Raw genomic sequence first — 18,674 nt, forward strand, 5'->3', positions numbered from 1 at the left:
ATTCATCTAAAACAAATGAAAACAAGTCACAACAGCTTCATTTTTTTTTGTTTTGTTTTGTTCAAAGTACTGGCCTGAGAGCCCAAAAGACTTTAGATCTGTATCAGTAGAGTGTCCAAGTCACCCTAGCTGGTTTGGCTCAGTGGATAAAGCGTTGGCCTGTGGACTGAAGGGTCCCTGGTTCGATTCCAGTCAAGGACACATGCCTGGATTTCGGGCTCGATCCCCAGTAGGGGACGTGCAGGAGGCAGCCAATCAATGATTCAGTCTCATCATTGATTTTTCTCTCTCCCCCTCTCCCTTACTCTCTGAGATCAATAAAAATATATATTTTTTTAAAGTGTCAAAGTCTTTCAGGATTCCTTGGAGAAGCCTGAGCTTTGGAGTCAAGCCAATCTGACTTCAAAACATCAAATCTAGGCTCCTGGTTATTTAACGCTGGGGACAGTCAATTAACAGTTTCCTCATCTATAAATCTTTGGTGTAACTCAACTTATAGATTGTTAAATGGGTTTAAATAAACTAACGTTAGTAAAATGCCTAGCAGAATGCCTACCTGTAGAAGCTGCTCAATAAAATATTATGAAAATGCTTACACTACACTAGGCACTTAGATTCAAGGTTACAGAGATGAACAAAACAGCGCTATCTCATTTAAGTGGGAGAGACAAACATGAGAAAACCAATTACTCTGTGAGGGGTAATAAGGATTATATACAGAAGAAAGTTCTTCCTTCCCTTCTCCACACACCAACCCTCTGCACAAAAATAGCACAAAGAAGAAACTGTTTATGCATAAATGTTAACAAAGAATTGTAAATGATTAAGCAAGATATCCAAAGAATAAACTTTCTGGTGTCTCCTTGCCACTCTGAAAACTCCTGACTCTACATAATAGTACCTTCCTCTGTAATTGATCACCCTTTGTATATAATTCTCATTTACTCTCATAATCACAGGGTTACTGACTTTCCCATATTTGTCAGTCCCACTGAAATGGGATCTCTCCTTCTATGAGGCTATGTTAATAATTTCTCTCTGTAACCTCGAACCTCTTGGGGGGTGCCTGGCATAACATAAGCATGTCCATAAATGCGTCATCAGTGAACAATCACAGAAGGATGCCTTCATGCTGTGGGTCTGGATCCCATAGCTGCCCTGCCCTACTGAATGCTTTGTAATCACTAATTCTGAGAAAGACCCAGAGGGCACACTTGAAAAGGAAAAACTGAAAGGATAATTAAAATATAGATCAACATAATGATTTTGAAAAACCCAGAAAACTTGGAAGGACAATTCAAGCCTTGCAAGATGAAATGTAATGGGTTTAAAAGTAAAATCTGCCCAGCCGGAATGGCTCAGAGGTTGAGCGTCAGGAGATCACCATTTGATTCCAGTCAGGGCATATACCTGGTTTTAGGCTTGATCCCCAGTGTAGGGCGTGCAGGAGGCAGCCAACCAATGATTCTCTCATCATTGATGTTTTTATCTCTCCCTTTCCCTTGCTCTCTGAAATGGATAAATATGTTTTTAAAAAAATACTAAAAGTAAAATCTAGCATTCAGATTCAAAAACTATAGTCACAAAGTATAAGACTTTCCAAAAAGTTACAAACCCAAAGCGATAAAATCCAAACTAGAAGGTAATTCAACTTGAGAGAGCAAATGTAATTAAATCCAGGTGCGCTTTTTTTTTTTCTTTTTTCTCCTATCCTTGAATGGATTAATGATGAGAAAAGGCCATGAATCCCTGTCATCCAAGAGGGGGAAAATATATATATTCAGAGTCCAAATTAATGGAGGATTTACCTCATATAGTCCACACTGGCTAGATTATATATCGTACTTTATTTCAGGAATCCATCTTAATAAAAAGCATTTATAAAATGTAAAAGATTCTGAAAACATGATTCCTGAAAGGAAACCCTAACTTCAGATGTAGAGATTGTGACAAGATCAACACAAAGGGCAAGTTGGGCAGTACTGACACCCTCCCACAACCACCTCAAAATTACAACTAAACTACAGAACAACCATCATTCAGAACCACCTGAAATATAGAAGTCCCAACTAAGGATAAAAAGAAACCATATCAACACTGATAGGAGAGATGGAGACACAGAAAGGGCTGGGCTGGTCCAACACCCATGTGTGGCACAGAAAAATCACAAGGAATACCCAAGGTTTCCCCGAGGAGCAAGGGATACCAGCCCCACACCAGGCCTCCCAACCCAGGGTTCCAGTGCCAGGAAGAGAAATTGCCATAACTTCTGGCTATAAAAACTAGAAGGGAAAAAAAAAACCAGAAGGGATTGTGGCTGAGTGAAACAGGATTGCTAGAATCCCAGGCAACTCCTTTTATTTTTTTTAAATATATTTTTATTGATTTCAAAGAGGGAGAGAGAAAGAAACATCAATGATGAGAGAAAATCATTAATCCGCTGCGTCCTGCACACCCTCTACTGTGATTGACCCTGTAACTCAGGCATGTGTCCTGACCAGGGATCGAACCGTGACCTCCTGGTTCATAGATCAATGCTCAACCACTGAGCAACACCAGCTGGGCCTAGGCAGTTCCTAATAAAGGGCCCAAGCACGGACTTATTCTGACTCACTTGCTCTGAGCTCCAGCACTGGGGCAGCAGCTTGAAAGGCTCCAGGGATATACAAGGAGGAACTGAATTGTCTGGCATCAGGGTGAGAGCTAGAGGGGCAGCTTTCTCCCATACAGAAGTGCTGGCAGAGGCCATTTTTCCTTTGCTTAGCTCTCCCTGTCAGACAGGTGCCATATCTGAGTCTCCTTCAACCTGGCTATCACTGTCTTCTCCGCCCCCAGGCCCCATGATTCCCTGAGACTTTCCCCACCCAACTTACAGGCCCACTCAAGCTGTTTCCAGTGACTTTTCCATAGGAATGGCATGTCTTAGCTCATGCTTCAGGCTTTCCTAAAATATTTTAAACAAGCAGCATCTGGCCTCAACATGCTTCATACCTCTTGCTAAGTGGCCCCAGGCCCAATACCAGTGGCAGCAGCTGGGTTTCTCCTGAGCATCTCTAAGACCTGCACAAGCAGTAGTCATCTGCAGGTATTTTGTAGCTCATGCCAGGTGGCACTGGGCAGAACATAGGTGGCAACTGACATTGTCCTGCACCTCCTAAGAGGCACCCATGAACAGCTTTAGATCACACTGAAGCACTACCCAACTACCTCCTCAGCAGCATCGGAAGTAAATCCTACTCCATAAGGTGGACTCATGCACAGATGATCCTCCACTGTGTTCAGTAGTCACAGCCGGTCCTTGTAACCAATAAGCCCATGAGTAAATCCCTCCCACTGACAAGCCAATAGCAATCAAGGCTCAACTACAAGAGGGTGTACATAGCCCACAGAAGGGGTGCACTTGGACTGCCACTGGACTCTACAGGACACCTACTACATTAAGCCACTCTATCAAGCCTGGGAGACCCAGCAGCTCTACCTAATACGCAGAAACAAACACAGGGGGAAGGGAGGAGTCTGCCAAAAAGAAATATGTTCCAAATGAAAGAATAAAACAAAACTCCAGAAAAACAACTAAACAAAATGGAGACAAGCAATCTATTAGATGCAGAATTCAAAACACTGGTTATAAGAATGCTCAATGAACTTAGAGAAAAAAAAATAGATGAACTTAGAACATAAAAAGACATGGAAACCATAAAGAAGAATATACTAATTAAAATGAATAATTTACAGGGAATCAACAGTAAAGTAGATGTAGCCAAGAATCAAATCAGTGATTTGGAATAAAAGAAGCAAAACAAAAAAAAAACTCACAAAAAAACACCCAATCAGAAGAACAAAAAGAAAAAAGATAGTGTAAGGAACCTCTGAACAACTTCAAGCATACCAACATTCACATCATGGGGGTACTGGAAGGAGGAGAGAGAGAGAGCAAGAAATTGAAAATCTATTTGAAAACACAATGACAGAAAATTTCCCTAACCTGGTGAAGGAAATAGACATACAAATCCAGGAAGTACAGAAAGTCCCAAACAAGATGAGCCCAAAGAGGTCCATACCAAGACACATAATTAAAATACAAAATGTAATCTTAAAAGCAGGAAGAAAAGTCCAACTGGTGTGGCTCTGTGGTTGAGCACGACCTATGAACCAGGAGGTCATGTTTGATTCCCATTCGGGGCACATGCCCAGGTTGTGGGCTTGATCACCAGTAGGGGATGCAGGAGGCAGCCAATTAATAATTCTCTTACTTCACTGATGTCTCTGTATCTCTCACCCTCTCCCTTCCTCTCTGAATTCAATAAAAAGGTAGCAAGAAAAAAGCAGGTAAGTGCAAGGGAGCTCCCATAAGAATATCTGCTGGTTTCTCAACAGAAACTTTCCAAGCCAGAAGGGAGTGACAAGAAATACTCAAAGTGATGAAAAGGAAGGACCTACAAACAAGATTACTCTACCCAGTAAAGCTACCATTGAAAATCAAAGGATAAAGGGCATCCCAGACAAGAAAAAGTTATACATGAAATGTTAAAGGATCTTCTTTAAAAGAGAGAAAAAAAAGATAAAAAATATGAATAAAATGGCAATAAATATGTATTTGTCAACATCTAAAAAACAAAATAAACAAGCAGAGCAGAAACAGACTCATAGACAAAACATTTTGATGTTTGCCAGATGGGAGGGGGGTTGGGGAGATGGGTCAAAAAGGGGAAGGGATTATTAGGAAGTACAAATTGATAGTTAAGAATAGTCATGGGATGTAAAGTACAGCAAAAAGGATATAATCCTATATAATAAAGAGCTAATATGCAAATGGTCATCACACCCTCACACCTCAGACACTCAACACTGGGGAGAGAGAAATGGGGACCAGCTAGGCACAAATGAGCTCCCAAGAGAGAAATGGGGGAGGGACAGGCCGCCCGCCCCGTGGTCCCAGGCACCAGAGGCTGTGCCTGTGCCTGTGCTTGCAGCCTGGGAGAGGGACAAGCCACACGCCCCGTGGTCCTGGGTGCCAGAGGCTAGGGCTGCAGCCCAGGAGAAGAACAAGCCGCCTGCCCTGCAGTCTCAGGTGCCAGCGGCTGCGCCTGCGCCTGTGCCTGCAGCCCGGGAGGGGGACAAGCCGCCTGCCCCACAGTCTCAGGCGCCTGCGGCTGCGACCCAAGCAAAGCCACCCAACCACGGTCCCCTGCGGCTGCAGCCAGCCCAGGCGAAGCCGGCCCGGGTCCTGGGTGCCTACGGCCAGCCAGAGGGAGGGAATCCTGGGTCCCGGGTGCAGGACGAGGCAGAGGTGGTTAAGGGCAATCAGGCCAGCAGGGGAGCAGTTAGGGGCGATCAGGCAGGCAGGCAGAGGGGTTAGGGGTGATCAGGCAGGCAGGCAGGCGAGCAGTTAGGAGCCAGTGGTCCCAGATTGCGAGAGGCAGTCAGACATCCCCCAAGGGGTCCTGGATTGGAGAGGGTGCAGGCTGGGCTGAGGGACCCCCCCCCAACCCCAGGCACGAATTTGGTGCACTGGGCCAATAATATTCTAGTAAGTATGGTATAAGATGGGTACAAGATTTATCCAGATGATCACTTAGTAAATTATATATGTCCAATCACTGGGTTGTACACCTGAAACTAATATAATACATTGTATGTCAAATGTAATTTAAAAATTAAAAATAATTTTAAAAAATAAAGATTACAAAATAAAAATAAAGGGCAGGTGCCAACAGAAAAGAAATTAATCTCATTCAGGAAGCTCCAAAAGGCAGAGGAATAAAAGCTAGAAATGAAACTGGCTTCAGCTCAATATGAAGACTTAACAATTAGAGGTTATTTACAAATGGAACTAGCTTCTTTGAAAAACTGGTGAGCTTCCCAAAAATGTTCAAATAGGGAAAGGAAATTACTACCAAAGACAAAAAGGAAGACTCAAAGAATGACCTATTATGAACCATTCCAGCCACAAGAATGTTTCACAAATATATATTCAAACCTTATGGAGACCAATAATCACACATATAATCATTTCACATCAGTAGTTAAGAGGCTTGGGTGCAGCTTTCTGAAACATGCCTCTCACTTTAGGTGGTGACAAGTATAAAGTTCTACATATAATGGGAGGAAGGAAGGATCAATATGGAAAGCTGGTTTAAAGTATTTCACACTCAGAAAATTATATCCTTGCAAGTCCTAATTTGGAATGCCAAGTGCGTTAACTAATAGCAAAGCCAACAGTTCTTTTTTAATGTACCTTCCCCCCCCCCCCCCATCAGAGTCATATAAGGGAAGAACTAAAAAAATATTACCTCTCTGGAGAATGTCATGTCATCAGTAACATTTGTATACAATAGTCCCTCCTTTATCCACGGTTTCAGTTACCAGCAGACAACCGTGGTTAAAAAAACTTTAAATAGAAATTCCAGAAATAATTCCTAAGTTTTAAATTGCATGCTGTTCTGAGCTGTGCCAGAAATCTTGCATCATTATGCTCAGTCCTACCCCTGACCTGAATCATCCCCCTCATTCAGCATATCTAACTCACTTCATCTCGTAGGCATTGTATCATCTTGATAGACCACATTCACATATCTCTTATTATAGTATACTAGAGGCCTGGTGCACGAATTCATGCACCAGTGGGGTCCCTCAGCCTGGCCTGCGGATCAGGCCAAAACCGGCTCTCTGACATCCCCTGAGTGGTCCTGGATTGCAAGAGGGCACAGGCCAGGCCGAGGGACCCCACCGGTGCACTCGGGGCTGGGGAGGGACGCGGGAGGTTGTCTCGCTCAGTCCCGATTGGCCGGACCTCAGCAGCAAGCTAACCTACCAGTCAGAGCCCCCTAGTGGTCAGTGCACGTCATAGTGAGCGGTTGAGCAACCTTAGCATATTATGCTTTGATTGGTTGAACAAACGACCAAAACCGGCTTAGCATATTAGTCTTTTATTATATAGGACTAGAGGCCCGATGCACAAAATTTGTGCAAGAGTAGGCCTTCCTTCCCCCAGCTGCCGACACCGTCTTCCCTCTGGCAACCGGGACCCAAGCTTCCCTCCAGCTGCTGGCAGCCACCAGGGACCTGGGCTTCCCTTGCAGCCCCAGCTTTGTCTGAAGGTCGTCCAGAATGACATCCGGAAGGATGTCCGGAAGGACGTCTGGTCTAATTAGCATATTATGCTTTTATTATTATAGATTGTTAATATCATACTGTGCCTTATTTATAAATTAAACTTTATCATAGGTGTGTATATAGCATAGGGAAAAAACAGTATATGTAGGGTTCTGTGCTATCTGTGGTTTCAGGCATCCCCTGGGGGTTTTAGAATAAGGAACTACTGTACTGCCCAAAAGTTTACAAAGGGCTTTCATATACATTATCATATATACATACACAAAGCTACCAGATTTGGTTCTCACAACTACCTTATGAGTTCATAAATCAAGTATTTTCACATTCATTTTGGATATAAGAAACAGTCTCAGGAAAAAGGCTAAAGTTAAACCCATAACTCTTTAACTAGTAAATACCAGAATGAAGATATCAAATCCAAGTTTTCTGACTCCAAATCCAGAATTCCCAGTTCAGTGTATTATCCATAAAAAAGAACAGTCACTAGTTTTCTATGTTACTTAATACTAATAGCCAGCTCTAAAAGATACCCAGAGATTATTTTTAAAAACCATAGATATGCCTACATCGGTCATCCCAGACCCATATTGAAGTGATAATAATTGAACTACTACAATTGCCTACTTTTAATTTGGGGTTGGGGTTGTAAGGATAGATAAGGGGACGAGGATGGCACAGGGACACAAAATATTGAAGGCAGAACTATGGGCCACTTGGTTGTGCTACGAACTATAGACAAACAATCAACATCAATTTGAACTATACAACAAATTAGAAAAGCTAAGTTCCTTTCCGATAAAATTCTGTTTCTAAGAGTTGGTTTAATACTACGTAATAAATACAACAGAAATAATAAAAAAAAAATACAGGTGACCCTTGAATAACACAGAAGTTAGAGGTGCCAACCATCAGCGCAGTCAAAAATTCGCAAATAACTTAAGTCTGTCCTCCACACGTGTGGATTCCCAACCACCAGATGACCCCTGAACAACCTGGGTTTGAACTGACTAGGTCAAATGAACTGCATGAGTCAACTGGGAAAAATCAGTGTATAATTGGGTCTGCACAGTTAAAACTCACACTGTTCAAGGGTCAACTGTACTCAATTAAGCCACATATGAAGAACCTCTCCCTAGGTTTCTTTTCATGTTCCATAGTACTCAACACAGTAAAAGACAGAGAAAATGCTCAACATACTTTTGCTATAAGACAAGGTAAAGTTCAACTTAGACCCCACTGATAAAAGCACAAGAAAAAGAACAAGTTTGATTTAAAACATGTATTTCTCTGCTTTATGAATAGAAAATTCAATGAGGAAGATAATCTTGGACAAGTCATTTTTAATCTGAACAATTCTTATTCTACCATTCTATCATGGATGCATGATCCTTAAAATACTTCAAATTCAATTTTGTTAAATATTAAAAAATAAATAATACATCCTAAATTTATCAAAATAATTTTAAAAAGACTTCTAGTTCAAAAATTACTTACTATTTGAAGTTTGATCGTTTTTCCATCTAACTCTATAGTTCTTATTTTGAAATCCACACCAATAGTGCTGATGTAACTTTCTGTATACGTATCATCCTGAAGAGAAAAGCAGTTCATGATTAAAATTAATGTTCAATACTAGAGTAAATAAGAAAACAGTGCTAACTTTTATATATAAAGTTGATAAGGTTAAAAGGTATAACATGTTGAGAACAACCACTCCATCCTGCTCCAGTATCTACTTCATGTTTTGATTACAAAGCACTATTTAACAGTTTTTTCTTAAGATTTTGTTCACTAGCTATTCTTTAATTTTTTCACACTTTTCTTGGCAAATTGTTTACATATGTTATATAGGAAAGGTTTTATATTCTCAACTAGAGGCCCGATGCACGAAGATTCATGCAAGAATGGGTCTTCCTTCCCCTGGCTGCTGGCACCGCCTTCACTCCGGCCAGAGCCAACTTTTCGCACCAGCCTGGAGCCGCCTTTCCGCCTTCCCACACTACCCAGAGGCCCGGAGCAGCCAGGGGCAGTGTGGAACACCTGCATCGTTGCCATGGCTTGGTGCCTGCATATGCAAATTAACCTGCCATCTTTGTTGGGTTAATTTGCATACTAATTCCTGACTGGCTGGTGGGCATCGTGAAGGTATGGTCAATTTGCATCTTACTCTTTTATTAGTGTAGATTATGATGAATAATTTTCCTAATTGCTAATCAGTGAAACTCTAGCTCCTCCCCACCCACAAATCCAATTTATTCACAACAAAGTAATGACCATGTCACTCTCCTCTTCTTGATTTTTTAGAAATCAATTTTATTTCCTAGTTATAACTTTTTCAAATTCTCAGAATATAAAATTTATCCTTTTAAAGTGTACAGTTCAATGGTTTTATTTAGTATATTCACACAGTTATGCAACCTACTCCACTATTTAACTCCAGAACATTTTCATCATCCTGTGATGAAACTCTGTACCTAGTAGCAGTCACTCTCCATTTCCTTCTCTTCCCCTAGACCAGTGATGGCGAACCTATGACACGCGTGTCAGCACTGACACACGTAGCCATTTCTGATGACACGCGGCCGCTGAGGTGGCCGCATGCCGAGGATGAAACATTTGCTGCTCCTGAGGATGAAACATTTGCGAAATAATGTTTTTTCCTCAAAGTGACACACTACCCGAGTTATGCTCAGTTTTTTGGCGAAGTTTGACACACCAAGCTCAAAAGGTTGCCCATCACTGCCGTAGACCCTGGAAACTACTAATCTACTTTATGTGTTTATGGATTTGCCTATTGTGGACATTTCATAAGAATGGAATCATACATGCCGAAACCGGTTTGGCTCAGTGGATAGAGCGTCGGCCTGCGGACTCAAGGGTCCCAGGTTCGATTCCGGTCAAGGGCATGTACCTTGGTTGCGGGCACATCCCCAGTAGGGGGTGTGCAAGAGGCAGCTGATCGATGCTTCTCTCTCATCGATGTTTCTAACTCTCTATCCCTCTCTCTTCCTCTCTGTAAACAATCAATAAAATATATTAAAGAAAGAAAAAAGAATGGAATCATACAATATGTGGCCTTTCATGTTGGCTTCTTTAACTTAGCATCAAGTTTTCCAGGTTCGTCCATGTTATAGCATGTATCAGTACTTCTATTTCATTCCTTTTCTTTAAAAAAATATTTGTATTGATTTCAGAGAGGAAGGGAGAGGGAGAGAGAGATAGACACATCAATGATGAGAGAGAATCATTGATTGACTGCCTCTTGCATGCCTCCTACTGGGGATCAAGCCCAAATCCCAGGCATATGCCCTGATCGGGAATCGAACTGGTGACCTCTTGGTTCCTGGGCCTACCCTCAATCACTGAGCCACACCTGGCTAGGCATACTTCATTCCTTTTTTATGGCTGAACTAGTGGCCCGTGCATGCAATTCGTGCACATTAAAAGGGGATTAATTAGTGGAAATAATTTAATATTACTATTTGCCCTTTCTCTATAATAGAAGTGTCAGAGAAAAACGAAAATTAGTGAAATATATATGAAAACCTTCCTCCTGTCAGAGTCTGGGGCACACCACGGGACCCAGAGTCAAGTCCCCGCCACCCACATGCACCTCAAAATCGCGTGAGACCCAGACCTGGCTGGCCCCCCTCCATTGGGCTAGATCCAGACCCGGCCAGTCCCACCCTTGTCAAGCCCTGCCGGGCAGGGGGCGTAGCCTCAGGTCCCCTGGCCCGGCGCCAGGACGGGGGGGCGTGGCCTGAGGTCCCCCAGCCCAGACCGGGGCGGGGGGGCGTGCCTTGAGGTCCTCCGTCAAGCCCCGCCAGGTGAGGGACACAGCCTGAGATCCCCTGTCAAGCCCCACTGAGTGGGAGGCATGGTCTGAGGTCCCCGGTCAAGCCTCGCCAGGCAGGGGGGCGCAGCCTCAGGTCCCCTGGCCCGGTGCTGGGGTAGGGGGCGTGGCCTGAAGTCCCCTGTCAAGCCCCACCTGGTGGGGGGCGTGGCCTGAGGTTCCCCCGGCCTGGCGCTGGGGCGGGGGGAGCCTGAGGTCCCCTAGCCCAGCACCAGGACGGGAAGTGCACCTTGAGGTCCCCTGTCAAGCCCTGCCGGGTGGGGGATACAGCCTGAGGTCCCCTGTCAAGCCCCACAGGGGTGGGGGAGGGCGTAGCCTGAGTTCCCTGCTGATTGCTTGTTAAGGCTCCTTATGCACCCACAGCTGAACTTGGCCTCAGCTGTGGGTGCAGCCAGCTTTGTGACGGAGTGATGGTCAATTAGCATATTCACTCTCTATTAGATAGGATAATATGTATTGTATGGATATACCACATTTTCTTTATCCACTCATCAGTTGATTGACATCTGGTTGTTTCTACTTTTGACTATTATGAATAATGCTATGAACATTTGTGTATAAGCTTTTATATGAACAATGTTTAACCCAATGTTAAACTTTAAAAATTATACCTGTTTTTCTCAAGTTATGTTTTGACATTTTACTCAGAATTGAAACAAAACTCTTAATGCTTGTGAAAAGATACATGGAGAGATCAAGCTATCACCACCTAAACCCATTGAACAATCTTAGCAAGCACAAAGCACCACCTAAGTATTCTGACAACAAAGATGGGCCTAAATCTAATCAAATCTAAAACTATTAAAAGTAGCATTATCAAACAGAACGTTCTTTGATGATGGAAATTTTATATTAAGATAAGCTAGTTAATACAGTAGCCACTAACCCTAAGTGGCTACTGAGTAAAAGAAACTGAGTTTTTAATTTTATTCGATTTTAATTGGTTTCCATTTAAATAGCTGCATGGGGCTAGTAGCTACCTCAAGGATAACACAGCTCTGAAGGTTTACTTCCAATTACAGAAACATGAGGAATCTGAACAAGTTTAAAGACACCACAAGGAAGCAAAGTGACAAATTTAAAATACTGAACTATCTATCTATAGCAGGGGTCCTCAAACTACGGCCCGCGGGCCACATGCGGCCTGCCGAGGACATTTATCCGGCCCGCTGGGTGTTTTTGCCGCCGCTGCCTGTCCTGCTTAGCAGCCCACTTAGCAGTGTGCATAGGAATTTGTTCATAGTTGTTTTTTTTTTAACTATAGTGCGGCCCTCCAACAGTCTGAGGGACAGTGAACTGGCCCCGTTTAAAAAGTTTGAGAACCCCTGATCTATAGGAAAACTTCCCTGGTTTCTGAAAAAAGTAAATGACAGGAAAAACACATAAAAAAGAGGAGGTTGGGCCCTAACTGATTTAGCTCAGTGGATAGAGTGTTGGCCTGCCGACTGAAGGGTCCTGGGTTCAATTCCAGTCAGGGGCACAAGCCCAGGTTGTGGTCTCGATCCCCAGTTGGGGGTGTGCAGGAGGCAGCCGACTAGTGTTTCTCTCTCATCATTGATGTTTCTTTCTCCCCCCTCTCCTTTCCTCTCTGAAATCATAAATAAATAAATAAATAAATAATAAAATAATAAAATAAAATAAAATAAAAAAAGAGGCAGTTGGACCATGTGGATTCCTGCAACAGAGAGGAATTGACAGGAGTGCTCCAGCCATGAAGACAGAAGAGAAACAGTCCAGAGATGGAAGACACTGACCATGCCTTGCCACACTAGCAGTCAACACATGTGCGTCACTGCAGATTGCCCAGGACCAAACCAGAGAGGGTCGGACCTGCATTACCACCATTTGTCCACCATCCAGAACTGAAATATCATTGCTGTTATGTACACATAAACAACTGTTGGACATAGAAATCGGGACTCAAAAGAACTGTTGGCCCAGAAAGAAACTCACTATAGACTGATTCATTTGCCTCTCAGCATAACCATTATTGCTTGTCTCATTTTCAGTTCCTATAAATGTATTCCTAGTATTACATGAGCTCACTCATCTAGGGGAAATGATGAACAGCATAGACTGAAGAACAAGAACAGCATTGATCAGACTGTCAGACCTCAGAGGGAAGGTAGGGGAGGGTGGGGACAAGGGAGATAGATCAACCAAAGGACTTGTGTGCTTGCATATGAGCCTAACCAGTGATCACAAACAGGGGGATGGGGGCATGCGTGTGGGGGGGTTTGGGATGGGAATGTGTGTGTGTGTGGGGGGGGGGGGTTGATGACAAATATGTGATACCTTAATCAATAAAGTAATTAAAAAAAAAGAGGCGGTTGGGAAAACTCTAGTTTAAGAGACTAAGCAGCAAAACAACTAAACGGAACCATGTGTGGACCAAGTATGAATACTAATTCAAACCAACCATAATACTAATACTTCTGAGACAACCGGGGAAATTTATTTTCTAAGTTAACAATGGCAATGTTATTTGATATGAAAATGTCCAGTTTTTGGAAATTCATATGGAAATACATAGGGGGAAAAACAACACTTTTGAGATCTGCATTACAACATTCCAACAAAAAGGGGAAAAAAGCATTAAATGAGACAGTGTGAGCAACTTTTGATAATGTGAAATCTGATCATACATGGGATTGAAAAGAAAAAAAAAAAAACTGTAGCCCTGGCTGCTGCGGCTCAATTGGTTAAGCGTCATCCCATACACCAAAAGGTTGCTGGTCAAGGCACTGCCTGGGTTGCAGGGAGGCAGCTGATGGATGTTGTGCTCTCACATCAATGTCTGTCTCTCTCCCTCTCTCTCTTAAAAAAAAAAATCAATAAAAATATATTTTTTTAAATTATAAAATATGATCAGAGGGAGGGAGTTCCAAGGGACTAGAGGTAGCTATGTGACGTATTCTCCTCATAGATTCACACTTATTCACATGTAGAATCACTGGGTAAAAGGATATATTTAAAAGCATTGACTGCAATTTGATAAAATGCTCCTCATTCATTTTGAAATTATTTATTTTTAATTGCATGTCTAATAAGTAACAGGCACTGTAGAAAGTGGATAGAGAACAAAATGAATACAATAAACATTCACTTAGCACTTCTACATGTCAGGGGTTTTGTTAGAAATACTTATAAATGCTTTGCTAGAATTCATATAAACCCCTAAGTGACTCTTATTTGCATGGCTGAGCCACTGCACATGCTCTTCATTCTCTTTTCCCTTTCTGCATACCCCAGCCCCTGGATCACATGGCAATTTTTACTCACTCTTCAATTTTGAGTCCAGGCAATACTAACTTGAGTCCAAACATTCAATTCCTCATCCAATAGTTAAGAGATCCTTTCCTCTGTGCTCCCATAGCTTACTATACATTTCTTTACAATATCTTTTGTACCTGGTATCTATTTTGGGGATCCAGAAATCAGTATTTTTATAAATGCTCCTGGGTGATTTTACTGTGTAGGTAGTACTGAAAACCTGTAACTTAGATCAATAGGCATTTCAAAGAGGATTTTCTTAGAAACACGAAATTCTCAGGCTATACAGCCACTTTCATCAAAAGATACCATTTCTGCCCAGCTGGCATAGCTCAGTGGTTGAGGATTGACCTATGAACCAGGAGGTCCTGGTGTGATTCCTGGTCAAGGCAAATGCCTGAGTTTCGGGCTCTATCCCCAATGGGAGGTGTACAAGCAGCAGCAGATCAATGATTCTCTCTCTTTAAAAATCAATAAAAATAAATACATATAAAAAAAAAAGAGATACACCAGTTCCTACCTAGAATTGCTTATTTAATACTAGGAACTATTATTAATTTTAATATTTGCCAACTTAATAAAAATTAAGTAAAATCTAATTTTAAACCTTTAATTACAAATAAAATTGAACATCTGTTCATATTTAATTTGTATTTCTTCTTTAGTGAACTGCCTACTCATGTATTTGCCCATATTCCTATTAGGACCAAGCATATTTTCTTATTAATGTATAATGTGCTTTATATATTGACAATATCATCCCTTCCTCATATTTTTCTTGCTAGTATCATTTGTCTTCTAACATTTTTATATGTTTGACATTAATTTTAATGCAAATTTAACAATATTTTCTAATTTTTTGTTAGAAAACCCTTTCACACATGTTAAAGAATCACATGTGTTATTCTAGTACTTCCATGATTTCATTTTTAACTATGACATATAATGAAATTATTTTTAATGACAATATCATTTATCTTATAAAAAAGTCATATTTAGTATTTGGGATGCTGCCAAGCTCTCAGTGGTGAATTATAAGTTTTCTAAAATTCTACTTTTCTTTGAAAGCTTGAATTTTATTAAAGGCAGCAAATGCTGCCAAATATTTTCCTTTAAATGACAATCTCAGTTCATTTGAGAAAATGTCTGCCAATACCCAATTCTACTTAACTATAGTTTGTCTATCAGTTGTTCTTTCAAGTTAAAAAAAATTTTACTTTTTTTTTTTCCTTGAGACAACTAGATGAAGTGTTTTATGCGGATTCCTCATTTCTTCACAACATGATATTTTAAAAAGAATACTCAAGGAACAAGATTTTTTAAATAATCATTTTTACTGTTTTATCAGACACTCTTAAGTGAAAATGGTTTTTTCCCCCTGTAGTAAATAGAGGTAAATACAATGAGTATGAGTACAGTCTGGGGCTTAGCTTTGCCTTGATATGCTGTGTTAATGCACCAGCAGTTTTACCCTACCATTGCTTTTGCACTGTCGGAGCAAATGTCAACACAGTGAAAAAGGCAAATCTTTTTTTTTTTTTTTTAGTACTAAGTAAATACTAACAGCTTAGTATTATTAAGATAATAGTTTTGATCTCATGAACAACCCACTGAGAGGGTCTTGATAATCCCCAAGGGTCTTTAGTCCACACTCTGAGAACCAAAGATCTAGACAGTGAGACGGAAAACATGCTAAATTTGAAGGCAGTTGATAAATACTATAAAGGAGACTGTGAATTCATTAGGTTGAAAAGTCTTTTATCTGTTTATAAATCTCAGCATATAGAGCATCACTGTCAAAATGTGCCAGGCCCTGCTTTTTCTTTTCCTTTTGTGAAACTTTTACTTGAAAATTTGTTTTCCATCAAGTCGCTTTCAACACAGGCCAACTGTTTTCCCCTTAATTTACTACCCATGTTGGAATTAAACATTGTATGACCTCTACCAAGACTATCACTCTGATTTTATAACCACACTTCGCTGAATTTCTTTTAAGAATAATATCATTTCTTTTATTTAAGACTCAAAGGTATCACTAGGGGTGTATACTTGGAGACCTTAATATATAAATTCTGGAAGACTTATTGTGAATAAAACAGCTTAATCTTTTGTCTACCTAGAAAATGTACACAACATTAATTTCTTTAAAGGCATTTCAATTTCAACTTACTGCAAACCTAAGAAGGAGGCAAGACTTTCCAACTCCAGAGTCTCCAATCAGAAGCAACTTGAATAAGTAATCACTGCAAAAAGAAAACAAAAATCACATTAATAAAAAGCATATTGTATTATAAATTTTGCAACAAAAATATACCAAGAATAATTAACAGCTCACTGAAGAAGACTACAGCTCTTGAAAAGCCTATGAATAGCTTCAGAGAAGCCAAATTTGCAACCAACAGCAGAAGCTCTTTTGATGAATCACTACACAGGACAGAATTATCTAAAAGTAAAATAAGCAATGCCACCAATGATCTGAGATCAGTGAACTACTTCCAAGGAAGAATGAAATAAAACATAAGTGATATGCATTCTTGGAGAGCCCATAAAACTATTAGATAAATCCCACTCCCTTTATAGTATTAGGATACAGAGTTAACTTTCCATTGCTCTTGCCAATAAAACAAATCTCTCCTCCTAATTCCAAGATCAAATCATTTTTTCATAGCAATTTTCCAAGGGGCTTTTATGATCCTGCCCTAGCATCTACCTGGAAGTTCTCCCTTTAAAAAAAAAAAGGGGGAGGGGAGGTCATTTAACTTCTGGTAACCCTATATGATAAATATTTTAAACTAAAGATGTGGTAAAATCAAAGGCTGTTTGGCTGGCTGGCGTGGCTCAGTGGTTGAGCGTAAACCTATGAATCAGGAGGTTGGGGTTTGATTCCTGGTCAGGGCAGATGCCTGGGTTTCAGGCATGATCCCCAGTGGGGGGCATGCAGGAGGCAGGCAATCAATGATTCTCTCTCATCATTGATGTTTCTCTCTATCTCTCTCCTTCTCCCTTCCTCTCTGAAATCAATAAAAATATATTAAAAATAAAAGGCTGTTTTATGAAAACACACAACATGACGAACATTCTAAGTTTTAAAGCATTCTTCACAAAACATTGAAAGCTAGACTCTGTTTATGTACACTGACCATTGCCAGGCCTGACTCAAAGACCATCCCCAGAGATTCCTTTATGGACCTAAAGACAACAGACTATCTGCCCATGGTTTCCAAAGCAACTCCTCACAGATCCTTCCAAATTCTGACCAGTTCTATATGTTCTTTTAAGCAATTTCAAAAGGTTAAAAATGATCCAGAACTTAGTTTATTATTTTAGAAGACAGACGAGTTTCAATTTTGTTCTTTGTGATTTTGTTTTTAAAAAATGCTACCTATGTAAGGTGAAACCCAAATATCATTCACAATTTAAATTTAGATTACAATTATCATATCTGCATGTAAGCAAGATGTAAAACTTTTAACAGTAATTATCTTTTTGAATATTCATTATTACCCAGGCTTACCGTGATATGTGTTACTTAAAACATATCTTTTTGGTTATACCAAGTTACCAAAGTACACTTATTGTCCCTATTATATCTCAAGGAAAGGGAAGGGGGGGAATCCAAAGTGCTCTAATCAGCAGCAAAATAAAGTTCACAGAAAGAAATAAGCTTTTAAACAAATAATTAAGGGAATTGAAACACAGGATGAACTAAATAACAGCCTTTTCAGTTTGACGTCCTAATGAAAAAAGGGGGGGGAAGCTAATGATTGTAAAATTTTACCCTTAATAAATGATTAATACATAATACTATACAACTTTTATTGGGCAGTACAGTTTCTGATTCACTTTAGCACTACTGATAGCTTCCTCTTTAATTAGATTAAATTCTTAAGAATGCTGAACATCAGCAATGAATAAGTACATGTTTTACATTTCAGGCCTGGCCGGCGTGGCTCAGTGATTGAGGGTCGACCTATGAACCAGGAGGTCACAATTCAATTCCCTGCCAGGGTACATGCCCAGGTTGTGGAACTGATCCCCAGTATGGGGTGTGCAGGAGGCTGCCAATCAATGATTCTCTCTCATCACTGATGTTTCTATCTCTCCCTCTCCCTTACTCTCTCTGAAATCAATAAAAACACATTTAAAAAAAAAAAAAGAATTTACATTTCAGTTAGCAAGAATAATCGCACCACTGATACCACTATAATTACTTAGTTTTTAACAGAAATTTCAACACAACAGATGCTCTGAATTTATCAATCTCCCTCAGCACAGTGCCAGGCATCCAGCAGACATTCAATTAACATCCCTTGAATCAGCTGTACTGGAGCCTGTTACAATAAAGGACAGCCTTGAGCCACAGATGTTGCCCAAGGTAGTATCATTACCTTAAAAAGCAATTTCTCTATTTAAGAGTAATCATAAGGCTGGA

General features: G+C 40.6%; 1 protein-coding gene across 1 annotated transcript in view; it reads right to left on the bottom strand.

Moving 5' to 3' along the window:
• RAB1A (RAB1A, member RAS oncogene family) overlaps positions 1 to 18,674 on the bottom strand; it is a 37,153-nt gene that overhangs the window by 3,906 nt on the left and 14,573 nt on the right. The window contains exons 2-3 of the mRNA XM_079792415.1: positions 16,413 to 16,485; positions 8,611 to 8,706 (exon numbers count right to left, since the gene is read on the bottom strand). Coding sequence (XP_079648541.1) covers positions 8,611 to 8,706; positions 16,413 to 16,485 — 169 coding nt within the window. The remainder of the gene's footprint in view (positions 1 to 8,610; positions 8,707 to 16,412; positions 16,486 to 18,674) is intronic.

This window comes from Cnephaeus nilssonii, assembly GCF_951640355.1.
Source record: "Cnephaeus nilssonii genome assembly, chromosome: 15".
In the NCBI taxonomy this organism is placed as follows: Eukaryota; Metazoa; Chordata; class Mammalia; order Chiroptera; family Vespertilionidae; genus Cnephaeus; species Cnephaeus nilssonii.